This window comes from Natator depressus, chromosome 2 (genome assembly GCF_965152275.1).
Source record: "Natator depressus isolate rNatDep1 chromosome 2, rNatDep2.hap1, whole genome shotgun sequence".
Classification (NCBI taxonomy): domain Eukaryota; kingdom Metazoa; phylum Chordata; order Testudines; family Cheloniidae; genus Natator; species Natator depressus.
In genome coordinates this window covers 201,405,563-201,420,480 of record NC_134235.1, presented here as the reverse complement: position 1 = coordinate 201,420,480, position 14,918 = coordinate 201,405,563, and the positions used below count along the sequence as shown (strand labels likewise).

The 14,918-nt window shown below is 41.9% G+C and overlaps 1 protein-coding gene across 3 annotated transcripts in view; it reads right to left on the bottom strand.

Moving 5' to 3' along the window:
• Nucleotides 1-14,918, bottom strand: part of JAZF1 (JAZF zinc finger 1) — a 284,859-nt gene that overhangs the window by 135,836 nt on the left and 134,105 nt on the right. For all 3 annotated transcript variants that reach the window (XM_074945734.1, XM_074945736.1, XM_074945735.1), the window contains one exon: nucleotides 4,067-4,139. In XM_074945734.1, coding sequence (XP_074801835.1) covers nucleotides 4,067-4,139 — 73 coding nt within the window. The remainder of the gene's footprint in view (nucleotides 1-4,066; nucleotides 4,140-14,918) is intronic.

Genomic DNA, 14,918 nt, shown 5'->3' with positions numbered 1-14,918 from the left:
GAGACTAACAAATTTATTTGGGCATAAGCTTTCGTGGGCTAAACCCGATGAAATGGATTTTAGCCCACAAAAGCTTATGCCCAAATAAATTTGTTAGTCTCTAAAGTGCCACAAGTACTCCTCGGTTTTTTTGTCATAGAGGAAATCATGCCAATGCCAGCAATTATTAACCATATGTATCTTCTTTTGTCAGGTAAAATAGTCACTCACTAAAATGCACTCCAGTGCTTACTTTCATGTACTTCCCCCATTATTTCACTGTCATCCCTCCTCTGGAGCAGAAACTATCCCAAGTTGTATGGTGGATTTTAGGTGTGTGTGTGTGTGTTGGGGGGGTGGGGGGGGAGAATCCATCAACAAAAGCTAAGATGGGACCAACACATTTATTTCACGTATACCTTAGGCAAGTTTAAACTCAGTGGGTTGGTATTGCAGCCTATTGTCAGTACTTTTCACTAAGACCTAGGTTCAGTCTGCCCAGGCTTATGAGGTTGAGAGCAGTGACAGACTCAGATTCATATCTCAGCCTCCACAGATCATAGATGGAGATAGAAACTGGCATCCTACCTATTGATAATGTGACAAAGTCCCTGCTCTACCTTGGTGGGTCTTGTGCTTACTGGCGGATTTGCTCGCCTCAGACATTCACGGCAGCCCTCAGTTTGGCCGTTTTCATGAACGCACAGTCCAGGTCAACTCCTCCTGTGTCTGACCAGGAGTTGGGAGGTTTCAGGGGAACCCGGGCCCGCCCTCTACTCCAGGTTCCAGCCTAGGGCCCTGTGGACTGCAGCTGTCTAGAGTGCCTCCTGGAACAGCTGCACGACAGCTACAACTCCCTGGGCTACTTCCCCATGGCCTCCTCCCAACACCTTCTTTATCCTCAGTCCTCCAACAGTACGCGTTCTCACTTTCAGCTCCTCACACGCGCACCACAAACTGAAGTGAGCTCCTTTTTAAACCCAGGTGCCCTGATTAGCCTGCCTTAATTGATTCTAGCAGCTTCTTGATGGGCTGGAGGTGTTCTAATCAGCCTGGCTTAATTGTTTCCAGAAAGTTCCTGATTGTTTTGGAACCTTCCGTGTTACCTTACCCAGGGAAAAGGGACCGACTTAACCTGGGGCTAACATATCTGCCTTCTATCACTTTCCTGTAGCCATCTGGCCCGACCCTGTCACAATATGTATAATCCCATATAGTACATGTCTCAAATACATATCTCCCAAGTGAGTGGAAAAGAAAAAACATCCCAAAACCCACTGAATTTTCTATAAAAGAAACCCAAACATCCCCAAAACAGCAGCATGCTGATTTACCCAAAACGGGGAAACCTGTTTTAAATGAAGAATGATGCCATGTTGTGTGTGATACTTCATGTATGTTTAGTTAGGACTAAATGGTAGCTTTAGTAAAATCCCTAAATAAGGGGCATTGCTTAGTTGTACTGCCTCAAGAGCAGACCACATCTCTCTCTCACAATATGGTTCCTGGTTCATCCTTCTCTCAGGGGAGAAGTAATGTGCACCAGTCCTCTGCCTTGCACAGGCTACTTGCCTCTGCTCTGGCTCAGCTGAGCTGTCTGGCACATCAAGGAGGGGGAGAGAAAGTCAAGGCTCCATCTGCTCCCCACTCATGCCATGTCCACCTGAATAGGGCGAAGAGAGGGAGGTGAGATGAGGCTGTGATGTGAGATACAACTAGCCACCTAACTCTCCTGCACTAGCACATACTGAGGATCACAACTGCGCTCTCATTCAACAATTTAAAAGCAAGAGCTTTATTAGCTAGATAAATAATTTTTAAAAAGTTGTTTAACTTCTCAGCAAGTTCAGGTCTTAAATTAAATACACCTGGTGACTCAGGCCAGACTTTAAAAAGAAAGAGACACTGGTTAAGGTAAATTTTCAAAGCACTAAATAGAGTTTTAGCCAGGAAGCTCCCTTTACTGCTTTGAAATGTCACAAGTGCACTTTAGTGAGTGACTCTTTCCAGGAGGCAACAAGATTACAAAAGTAAATCCATACCCCAATGCCCAGCATCTTGCAAAATATTTATTTTTAATAATTCCAAATTACTGACAAAATGAAATGAATGATGATCACATGATTAAAAAGCCTGGAGCCTTTTAAAGAGAATGAAAATAAAGTGTCTCATTTCAGGCTTTCCCCACATACTGTCTCCTAAAAAGAGACTGTAGAGCAAGCACAAACTAATAGTAAACCACAACAAAACTTTGCACGTTATACAAACACCTCTACCCCGATATAAAGTGGTCCTCGGGGGCCAAAAAATCTTATCGCGTTATAGGTGAAACTGCATTATATCGAACTTGCTTTGGCCTCAAACATTTCCGTTATTAATAGTCACTTCCCGCCCCCTGACTGACCCCTCAGAACCCCCGATCCATCCAACCCCCCCCCGCTCCTTGTCCCCTGATTACCCCCTCCAGAGACTGCCTGCCCCTAACCATCCCTCCCAAGACCTCACCCCCTATCTAAGCCCCCCTGCTCCTTGTCCCCTGACCACCTGCTCCAGAGAATCCCCTGTCCCTAATCACCCCCGGGACCCACCCCCTACCCAACCCCACTGCTCCCTGTCCCCTGCCTGCCCCAACCCCTATCCACACCCCTACCTTCTGACAGGCCCCCGGGACTCCCACACCCTACCCAACGCCCCATTTCCCATCCCCTGACCGCCCCACCCCTAGAACCTCCAAACCATCCAACCCCCCTGCTCCCTGTCCCCTGACCCACTCCCTCCGCCTGAGACCCTCTGCCCCTTATCCAACCCCTTGGCCATGCCCCGGCACCCTTAACATGCCGCTCAGAGCAGCGTGTCGGAGCCAGACACACTGATCTGCCGGAGCGCGCAGCCCCGCCCCCCAGAGTGCTGCTTTACCGTGTTATATCCGCATTCGTGTTATATCGGGTCGCATTATATCGGGGTAGAGGTGTAGTATCTTCTGTTTGAGAACATCAAAGTGCTTTCAATTCTTTTAAGTAGATCTCACAACACCTTTGTGAATTAGGAACTATTACAACATATCCATTTTATTGATGGGAAAATCAAGTCAGAGAGAGTACCATGATTTAATGATTTGCATACGGTCTAGACACAAATCAGTGGGAGAAACGGGAATGGAATACAAAATACTTGAGTACAACCCTGTCAAAGATCCTAGATACATTCGTGGGCGGCTAGCCCAAGCCACTGCCCATGCCACCACAGCCACACTGCTATTTTTAGTGCACTAGCTGGAGCAGAGCTAGCGCATATGTGTCTATTCTAACTGGGAATTACAGCAGTGTAGACATACTCCTAAATAACAACACCTCACAGAGAATTGTTTAATAATTCATCCATATAAATTAGACTTCAGTCCTGGAATTATAAAAACTGATAACGTCCAGACATGTATTCATGTCGGCCCTGATTATACACATGCAGGCAGTCCCTGACCCCTGAACAGAAAATTTCTGAAGTCAATAAGGCTCCTTATGGGCTCAGCAGTTTGCATGTCTGGCTCAGACTGCAGTATTAGTCCCTTAATTGGTAGGACCTTTTTCCCTCCACCGCTTTTAGTTTCTACATATTCGCGACATTTTCTCATAGAAATGGTGTGTCTTTACAAAGACCTATGCTAGCCAACATGCCAAATACATGCTAGCTTTAAACAGGCTTCTCTTGCCAACTGCAAATGAAGTGACATTATAGATTTTTTTTAAAAAAGCATACCAGTTTGCAACCATCTCCAACTAGTCATTTTGATTAAACCAAATATATTCTGTTATAGATATTTTAACACAGAATATTTTAAAACACTTGTTTTGTACAATACAGGTCTTAACATAAAAAGGTTTAATTCTCAGCCCAGGCTATCAAGATGATCAGATATCCAGTAAATTATGTAAATATTTTCAGACGTTCTCAAACATGCAGTATAAAATTTTAAATAAAGTAAGAAGTGTGTAGTATGTGCACTGTTCGGGAATATATAGTATGCACATATATTGCTGAGAGTCAGGGCAAACCACAGGGGGTCATATTTACAACTGAAAAAAATGCTTACCTGTTAATGTAACTTAGAGCAACATATGTTGGCTGTTGTAGTTCTTGTTTCTCTAACACACGTGGGTCTGTATCTGTAATAAAAATACAAGTATGAATTTGCAATATTTGTACTGAAATATAGGAGTCTATAAGCAACATATCTGAAGAAGAAAAATGTAAAGTCGCTAAACCCCTTCTTAGAATAAGCTCAGTACAGCACAATCATTTGGTCATTCATTCATAAACAACAAGATATTGCATTACTTTTCAAGGGAATTCCAAACATCAACAGTGATAGAATTTCCATCTGTCATACAAACTTCATAATCCCTCTCATAAATATTAGTTTTCATTGCTTACAGCAACCATGTTGGCATCGTTTCCAAGGTTTACACTGTTAAAAACGAAATAGAGTAAAAAATTAAAGATTTCTTTTAAGACATTTCTAAAGTTGATCAACAAATTGTGACACTTTACAAAAGGACCAGTTTTCACAAACAGCTATCTGTTGAGGTTCATCATCTATTTACCTCAGCACACACAAATTCTGCTTCTTCTCCTACCCTAACTCTTTCAATCAGAAATGCACATGAAAGTACACATGTAGCAAAAATATATGCCCAGCAGAAGATTGCCCTTCGGAAGCACAGAAGCAAGCATTCGTCAATTCCCACTAACACTGACTTTACAGTTCAAGAATGAACTGTACCTGGTTTTATGCACTAGTCTTGTTCAATTCAACTTTGCTGTTATCTAAGCAAAGAAGCAGTCTTAGTCCATGTTGCTGAAATGAAGAAGAAAGAACATACACATTTTTTAAAAACAAAAAAGTAGTTACTAAAAAAAAAAAGGATAATCTTGATTTTAAAAATGCAGCATGGCCTCATGTTCCAATACAGCCCCTTGAGAAATTAAAAACAAAACAAAATGTGTATCATGCAGATGAACATGACCATGCAGTTGTTATCACAAACTGCGTGCATGTCTTTAACAGCAATTCTATGGGCAACTTATGTTTCCTAACTATGAAGAATGCAGACCATTTTACTAAATAGCTCTCTATAGTACTGCTGGTATCCATCTTTCATTTCTCACTGCAAAGAATATTATCAACACACTTATGCAATATTCTAGACTGAACCTATTTTCTCCACACAACTTTAAGCCATGTTATTTTTCAAAAGTTCATTTCCCTAATATTGTCACATGTGCTTTTGAGCTAGTCAGCAGCATCTGTATTCTATTTAAAAACATTCCAGTAATAATCTTAGGCCCCAGCTCTTTAGCCCTACACAGGTAAAACTTCCATCAAAAGGAATAGCAGTTCTTGACTGAGGAGTACAAGATTATTCAGCCCTCAGTTCTAGTCAATTAACATTTTGTTTAATGAGTGCAGTCACTCCTGGGATGCCATAAAGCTTAAGAATAATTCAAAAAGACTTCCCTCGGCCCCCCAGATTTGTTCCATGACAACTCAGACTCTATGTTTGACAACATACTTCACCAACACGCCCATACATAGATGGAAACTTACAATGACAACATATTTGATTGAGCAGGTTCAGAGAACAGTCACATATACATACATAGTGTCAAGCAGATCAACAACCCATAGCCAATTACTTTTAACAGGAAACAGACCTTTTCTTATGTCTGAAAAGCAGTTGCAGACTACAGAGATTATAGCAATCACCAACACACAGTGCGCTGGACTGCTCTAACTGAAGATAGTGACAAATCAGTTATCTTATATGTTATCTTTATGCTCCACTCAACCAGGAATGGCAGGCTCAAACACAAAAAGATCTCTTTTATGTTCCTTTGCATTACTGTGAGACCTCCATTCATTTAGCAAGCCAAGCACGCAATCTGCGTCATGATGAACTCTGTTAGATTTACATCTTTGTGGTTCAAGGTCTACCATGGGACTGCCTTCATGCAGAATGTCTGCAGAGCATTATCCCCCATTGGGGTCATCCTAAAACTGCTTCAACCCAAGTTTAGGCATCTGTGGCTAAATGACTGAAGCTTCCCTAATCCAGTTCTTAACTTGGATTAACCTTCATCAACAATGAACAGTTTCTGTGTCTGAATGAGGCAACTTTGGGGCTGGTTTGAGTCACATGTATACGTGGGAGAGGGGCTAAGGGAAAAACTTTATAGTGGAGTGTCCACCACCTATTTGCTTTATGGGAGCAGCTCCCCCTAGCACTGACGGAAGATAAGGAAGACCACATGACGTTCATCTTGATATGTCAGAACAGAGTGTGGGAAACTGTTTACCTAGCATCTGCGTGCAGGACAGATCAAAACTGAATCCTCAGATCACTGTTTGTAGCATCTTCTACTGGACCAACTTCTGGTAGTGAAACAGACAAGCTTTCGAGCTACACAGAGATCATATTCACAAATTGTCCAGGAACAGGTAGCAAAGGTCTCATGTTCTAGTATTCAAACTGATTACAAAATGTCTTCAGTGAAGGATTTTTGGTTTGCTAATCATTTGGTAATTACACTTCACACAGAGTGCGGTGTTGGACAGCTATACAAGTCATGAGGTATTCCTTCTGTTCTCTGGTTGGATGACATACATAACTCACCAAAAAAGCAAATATATATTGTGCAATTTGTAATTACTTTAAAAACTGCTTTTGCATTTGCACTTCTAAAGCTTGAGACCTTGAATGTATGCAGAAAGAAAACATAAAAGGGTAGTACATATGCTCAAGCTGAAATTCACTTTCAAATTTAAAGTTCCAAAAATGTTTTCCACTAGACTAATGAAAACCACATTTGCTTTTCTAAATATTTATTTTTCCCTATAATAATGTAACTTACTTGCACTTAGCACCTCTTATCAGACTCTCAAAGCACAATTTTTCATTGGCTTTTGGGGTGGAGCTTTAAAGCTCACCTATTTCCCCTTGTTTTTTCCTACCCCCCACCCCTTCCTCAGACGTTCTTGTTAAACCCTGGATTTGTGCTGGAAATGGCCCACCTTGATCATCATACACATTGTAAGGAGAGTGATCGCTTTAGATAAGCTATTACCAACAGGAGAGTGGTTTTTTCGGGGGGGGGGGGGAGTTGGGGGGGAGAAAACCTGGATTTGTGCTGGAAATGGCCCACCTTGATTATCATACACATTGTAAGGAGAGTGATCACTTTACATAAGCTATTACCAGCAGGAGAGTGGGGTGGGGGGAGAGAAAACCTTTTGTAGTGATAATCACCCATTTTTTCCATGGTTTGTGTGTATAAAAACGTCTTCTGTACTTTCCGCAGTATGCATCCGATGAAGTGAGCTGTAGCTCACGAAAGCTTATGCTCAAATAAATTGGTTAGTCTCTAAGGGGCCACAAGTACTCCTTTTCTTTTTGCAAATACAGACTAACACGGCTGTTACTCTGAAACCTGCATAGGAGGGTGAAGCTGTGGGACCAACAGAAGCAGTTGCTGCTGTCTTCTGACCTTTTGGATAATTTCTTCTCGGTTTCACTCCTCCGAACAGCTTTCATTCCAACTTCACATACTTGATTCTGCAAGACTACAACTAACTATTCTCTCACTACTCCTGCTTTTGTTCCAGCCACACAGGAAGACAAGACAAGACACAATGGGAGTAGTTTAATTAAACTGCAACTTTATTCACTTAACATATTTGGGGAATACTCGGCAATAAATCATATGGTGCAGGTCATAATTTTTTTCTTAATTGCTTCCATTTATTTGGGTGAGGGCTGCCATCCGCCCTCTCCTTTCCCAACCTGGGCACAGCCAGCATAGGCACTGACTCCATGGGTGCTCTGGGGCTGGAGCACCCACGGGGAAAAATTAGTGGGTTCTCTGCACCCACTGGCAGCCAAGCTCCCCTCACCCCCCACCCCTCCTCCTCCTTTTCCTCCCCTGAGCGTGCTGCATCCCCGCTCCTCCACCTACCTCCCAGCATTTCCCGCCCGGCTGCCGCTAAACAGCTGTTTGGCGGCATTAGTATGCTCTGGGAGGGAGGGGGAGGAGCGGGAACGTGGTGCACTCGGGGAAGGAGTTGGAATAGTGGCAGGGAGGGGGCGGAGTTAGGATGGGGACTTTGGGGAAGGGGTTGTAATGGGGGAGGGGCAGGGGTGGGAAGAGGCAGGACAGGGGTGGGGCATCATGGAAGGGGTGGAGTGGGGCTGGATGTGGGGGGGGGGGGTTGAGCACCCAGGGGAAAGTTGGAGCCTATGACAGCCAGCCCATTGCTGAGACCCCACCATTCTCCCCTTGTATGTAAGTTCAGAGGGATGGGAAAACAGGAAGGGAGGAACCCCAACTCCCTTCTTCCAGCTTCCTTAGGGGATGCCTCCCCTAAATCCACTTCCAACTCCTGTTTATCAGGGAACTGTATCCCTCTGTAACAAGTAGCCACAAAGGATACCTGCCACACTTGATATCCACTAAGTGCAACATCTTGACCTAACCTCCTTATCTACCTCACCAGGTCCCTGACCTGAGAAAAAACATACCCCGCCCCCAGAGCCATCCCTAGCTATTCTGGGGCCCTGCAGGGTGTGTGTATGGGGGGCCTCATGCCTGAAGACACGGGGGTAAGTCGACCTAAGCTACATCAACTCCAGCTACATTATTCATGTAGCTGGAGTAGCATAACTTAGGTGGACTTACCCTGGTAGTGAAGACAAGCCCATAGTCTTGAACCCTATTAGCTATTTCCTCATCTCCATGGCCATGCCAGTACCCTTTCCCCTCAACATCCCTTCCCCTCATGCTTGCTCCCTTCACACATCTCATTTTCATTTCTTTATCTCCCTTTCTCTGCTCCTACTTCCATCCCACCAATTTCTCATTCCCCCCTAAAATTGTCAATGCAGTTATTGAATGAGATAAAATAAAAAAAACATTATATAGATGTGTATAAACACAAATCAACATTTGCACATGACAAACCTAAGGTATCCCATGAATTTTTACTCCACTAACCCTTGTAGTTACTTCTCCTATTCCCTATGACCTTTTAGTGTGCTCTTTCTTATTGTGCCCTGCTTTAACTACAGGTAGTGTCTATTTTATTTTTCTGGATGGCACTAGTGACTTTGGGGTATATAATGAATGTATGCTATTATTTATTAGTAATTATTAGTTAAAACTATTTTTTACCTACATCAGCTGTGAATTATTATACCCATTTTACTGTTGGGTAAACTGAAGTACAAAGAGATTAATTGTCTTACTCAAGATTAAAGAGCAAGTTAGTGGCAGTGCCTGACACCAAAGCCATAAACCCTGACTCCAAGTCCCCTGCTCTCTTTCCCTCTCTCTTCCCAAAGGCATTCACACAGACATTTCACATTGTTTTCTAAATATCATCCATTTGAATAACCAACATATATATTGCCCAAAGTTAAATTAATAGTTCCGATATCTGTGTTTGCGACACTGTATAGGTTGTACTGGTGGTGTGACAAGGAAAATATTACATGCACTCAAATGATAAAACAGATCTGGGTATCTCAAGAAGAAATATAAGTCTCTTACAAAATAAATATATAAAAATGCTCAGCCAATGTTTCCTTAAGTACTTGTAGGCTAGTAATCTTAGTACAAAGTTGCCTAAACAGTTTTCGATGGGACACCTATAGAGTTAAATGTATTTGCAGATGGTGAATCTTCAATATATCTCACTGCAAGCATTCACAAATCAGTGGACACAAAAAGCTGCAGGAATTGATTGGTTGTTGGTCCTGCACAAGTTATCACTTTAACCACTTGCTTCGTGAGTTATTAGTGTGGTACTAATGACTCACTATTTTACTGCTTTACTTAATTATATAGTGAAGCTCTTTAGATCCAGTAGAACAAAGCTTCACTTCCCAACTGCAAAATATACAAGCCACCTTCATTATTTCTTCTCTCTCACGCAATGCAATATGCAACACTGAATACATTTTATAGCATCTGGAGAGCAGCAATAAGCAGTTTTTGTAGCACAGCTCTTTACCCTACAGTTCTCTCTCACACACATCCCCCCTACAGTACTAGGTTTTCTAATGAAGCGTTCTAACAAGGGAACTTCTTCCCTTCCCTTCATATTGCATTGTTACTCTGCCTGTACACAGCTTTGCTATAAGAGATAGAACATAACGCTAATTAAAATAAAACAAAACATACAGCTACCCAGATGCTACTCTGCTTTGTTTGGTTATGCCACTGTTAAAACTTGAACATTGACTAAAACAGTCATGATATGATCAACTTCGGTAAATAATAGGATGTAAACACTTACATTTTTCATGCCAATATGGCATGTTTTAAACTGGCAAGGAGACAAGAAGTGTTAGCACTTAACTAATCTGGTCTTCCAAAACTATAAATACCAATACTCCACCATCTTTATTTGGCTGTTGTAGGAAGCCAACCTTTTTCAGTGGAGCATGTTATCAAAAATGAATCACTGACTGCAGCACCAAGTTCTGATGTTAGAATGTAACATCCTTCCAACTCTTAACATCTTGCACACAAACACACTCTACAGTCTTCTTTTAAAACTCAGGAAGCAACTTTGTTTCAATAAGTGAAACAAACGAAAACCCAAAAGCTCACCCTGCCACACTGACTAAATATAATTTTCACTAATGCCAATTATAACCTTTTTTTCACACAAACATTTTAGCATAAAACACACACTATTATAGTTACTAATTTTATGTCAATTTACTATGCTTAAATCAGGTATACACTCGATAAAGATCAGATGGTTTTTATAAGAAAATTTAATAAAGCTTATTAAAAAAATCTAAAAAAATAAGCCACAGTGACAACGGGCTTTATTCTCCACAGTCTTTTTTACCTTATGTAGTTATTGACACTGATGTAAGAGGGGTGAAAAACACTACCTAAATTACAACGGTGGCATTTTACACCCACTTTGCATTCCTTTCTAAACACAACAGTAAAGAATCAGGCACAATTGTTGGCAGCGAACTGAATAATAGCAATCCACTGAGCCAGTCTTTCACCTCTAGATCCCAGGTTCAAATCCAGCCTAGGTTGATACCTGAAAACTTTTTAAGAGGCCTTTAAAATGAGTTGATAGTCTTAATCCAGTTCCTGGTGATCAGGTGTCCTTATTACAAAACTATTACTAGTACTATTTGCGATAGTCTCAGAAGAAAGACCAATGGCTGAATGGGGTGAAGACTGAACTATTCTTTCACTTCGTAGAGGTAGTCTTTCCAGAGCAGGGGTGAGTGTGCTGTCAGACCAGTGGTGAGAAAGCTTGCACTGCCAGGGCCTATATTGCACCAGTTTTGCATTAGCAGAGGACTTTAAGCAAAGATCATGAAAGTTGGGTGCCTGTAGTGTGGCACATAAATCCATATTCAGATGCAAAGTAAGTTGCCCAATTTTCAAAGGTGCATATCATCTGTAACTCTTATGGACTTCAGTGGAGTTGCATCTACTGCGTGTCTCTGAAAAAAAAAAAATCAGGCCACTAATTTTGGCTCCTAATATTAAGTTTTAAAGCTGAGTCTTATCTCCAGAGCCAATCATTCCATCCCATACATGAGCACTAAATTCACAACAACAGAATCACAAAATATTTTCAGGATTTTTAGAATAACTATTTCTCTGTTTCTAATAAATCGTAGAGAATGTGGACATTTCCCCAAATATTTAAAAAAAATAAAAATCCTGGGTGATATTTTCAAAAATACCTAAATAACGGGAACATTGACTTTCAGTGGGACCTGTGCTCCTAGGTCACTTAGGGACTTATGAAAATCAACTCCTTAACATAAAATCAAAACCAATGCACAACATACTATTATAGGTTCTCAAAGGTCTCCAAATTCCCCATTAACTTCATTTGAAGAACATTCATGCACATATTACCACCTACACACTATCCAGCATCAGCTTCGAGTGTCTGTGTTGTATTTAACTTGGTATTTCACTTCACCTTAAAAACTGGCTGATATAAATCAGCTCCGCTCATTAATTATAGCTACGCTTCCCTAAACACTAGCTTACTTCAACTAATGTATGCCAAAAATATATATATATTTTTAGCTCAAAATAAAAGTCAACATTTTTTATACAGTGACATCATCTGAGAAACAAGAACCCTTTCTTGTTGTGTCATAGAAAAATATATCATTTTTTGATGGATGCTGCAAAGGTATATGTCAATTCAGTGAACATAAGTAGAGGCAAACCTTGATCCATTCTTATATCAACAGCATAATTAATGAACAATACAGTCTCCCTCCCTTTGCCTGTCTTTTTTTATTTCCACTGTAAGCTCTTCGGCAGGGACTGGCTAAGGCCTCTCTACATGGAAATATAAGATGAATTAACTAAATGTGTGAAGTTAAAATATATTAGTTAAAGCCCATTTAGCTCCCATACGGACGCTCTCATTTTGAAATAAGTGGCTTTAGTTGGCTTCAGCTTAACCCATATCTTCAGTATGGGAACTGTAGCTATGCCAGCGTAACTCCATAGCGTAGAAACAGCCTTCAGCAACAGAAGTGTTTTTTCTGTTGCTATAGGAACACCACCTCTCCAAGAGATGGTAGCTTCTGAAGACCTAACTGCACCTACACTAGGGGTTAAATCGGCATAGCTACAGTGGGCAGGGATGCGGATTTTTCGGTGCCCCTACATTTTAAGTGTAGACCAGCCCACAATCTCAAACCGAGGCCACTTTACTTTTGAATGAAAACATCGAGGTAGGGGTTTAATGTGCTTAAGCCTTTAACTAAATCTATGTTACCTTCAGAGCTTCAGTTAATTCATCTTAACTTACTAGAGTGTCCCCGTTCAGACATGTTCTTACTATGTTTCTGCAGACCCCAGCACAATAGAGCTCTGACTGAAGCCTCTAGATCAGGGATGGCCAACCTGAGCCTGAGAAGGAGCCAGAATTTACCAGTGTACATTGCCAAAGAGCCACAGTAATATGTCACCAGCCCCCCATCAGCTCCCCACCCCCCGTGCCTCCCACCCATTGGCAGCCCTCCCCATACCTCCCGATCAACTGTTTCATGGCTTGCAGGAGGCTCTGGGAGGGGGAGAAGCAAGAGCACGGCAGGCTCAGGGGAGGGGTGGGAAGGAGTGGAGTGGGGCAAGGTCTATGGCAGAGCCAGGGGCTGAGCAGTGAGCAACCCCATCACATTGGAAAGTTGGCGCCTGTAGCTCCAGCTCTGGAGTTGGTGCCTGTACAAGGAGCCACATATTAACTTCTGAAGAGCCGCATGTGGCTCCAGAGCCACGGGTTGGCCACCCCTACTCTAGATGCTAATATAATACAAAATCCTTATTAATGGTTCCATGCTTACTGGTGGCTCAGCAACAGAACTGACCAGCTCACTTGGCATTTTCTGATTTTTGTACATAAAAACAGAATAAAAGAAATAAAACAAAACGGAATCTTTTATCAGTTAATATCTATTTGATTTATTTGTGAAAATACATAGTAAAATCAGACATTGGAAACATCGCAGTGATTCTAAAGTGCTGACAACACTTGGACATACTATGAAAAAAAATCATCAGGTAAAATTATGGATTTTATGGTCATTTTAAATCTTTCAAGATCATGCTTTTAGCTTAATTATTGCAAGCTAATAATTGGTCATACTGCTCCTTGGGAATGAACAATGTAACTAAAAGTAACCTTTGGAGCTGTCATATTATCTTCAAACAGGCAATTAAAGTGAAAAATGAGAGTGTGCATAACTTTCCAGCACTGTCTATTATATATGAAGAACACTACATACAAACAAGGGCAAGACAGTGGGATTCAACCCAAACATTTATCAGCTCAGTCACATCTTAATTTGTTTGCTTTAAAAATGCACTCTCCTGTCATTTTCTGGTCCTATAACTGTGGGTTCTGCTGCCATGAAAAGAGTTCTTTATTTCCTATTTACAAATTAAAAGGACTTTCCCTCCCATAACACAAAAACCTTTGGGGGTTAATTCATATCTTGAAGTACAGTAGAATGTCATTATTTGCACTTAGGCTGTAACAAATATGCTTGGATAACCACAGAATCATAGAACTGGAAGGGACTTTGAGAGGTCATCTAGTCCAGTCCCCTGCACTCGTGGCAGGACTAGTTATTTAGACCAGGGATCGGCAACCTTTGGCACGTGGCCATCAGGGAAATCTGCTGGTGGGCCGGGACGGTGTGTTTACCTGCAGCGTCTGCAGGTTTGGCTGATGGCAGCTCCCATTGGCTGCAGTTCACCGTTCCAGGCCAATGGGGGCTGCGGGAAGCAGCAGTCAGCATATCCCTCAGTCCGTGCCGCTTCCCGCAGCCCCCATTGGCTTGGAACAGCGAACCGCGGTCAGTGGGAGCTGTGATCGGCCGAACCTGCGGATGCTGCAGGTAAACAAACCATCCCGGCCTGCCAGCGGATTTTCCTGATGGGTCACATGCTAAAGGTTGCCAATCCCTGATCTAGACCATCCCTGCCAGGTATTTGTCTAACCTGCTCTTAAATCTCCAATGATGGAGATTCCACAACCTCCCTAGGCAAATTTATTCCAGTGCTTAACCCTGACAATTAGGAATTTTTTCCTAATGTCCAACCTAAACCTCCTTTGCTGCAATTTAAGCCCATTGCTTCTTGTCCTATCCTCAGAGGTTAAGAAAAAACAATTTTTCTTCCTCCTCCTTGGAGCAACCTTTTACATACCGAAAACTGCTAGCATGTCCCCTCTCAGTCTTCTCTTTTCCAGACTAAACAAACCCAATTTTTTCAATCTTCCCTCATAGGTCATGTTTTCTAGACCTTTAATAATTTTTGTTGCTCTTCTCAGGACTTTCTCCAATTTGTCCACATTCTTCCTGAAATGTGGTGCCCAG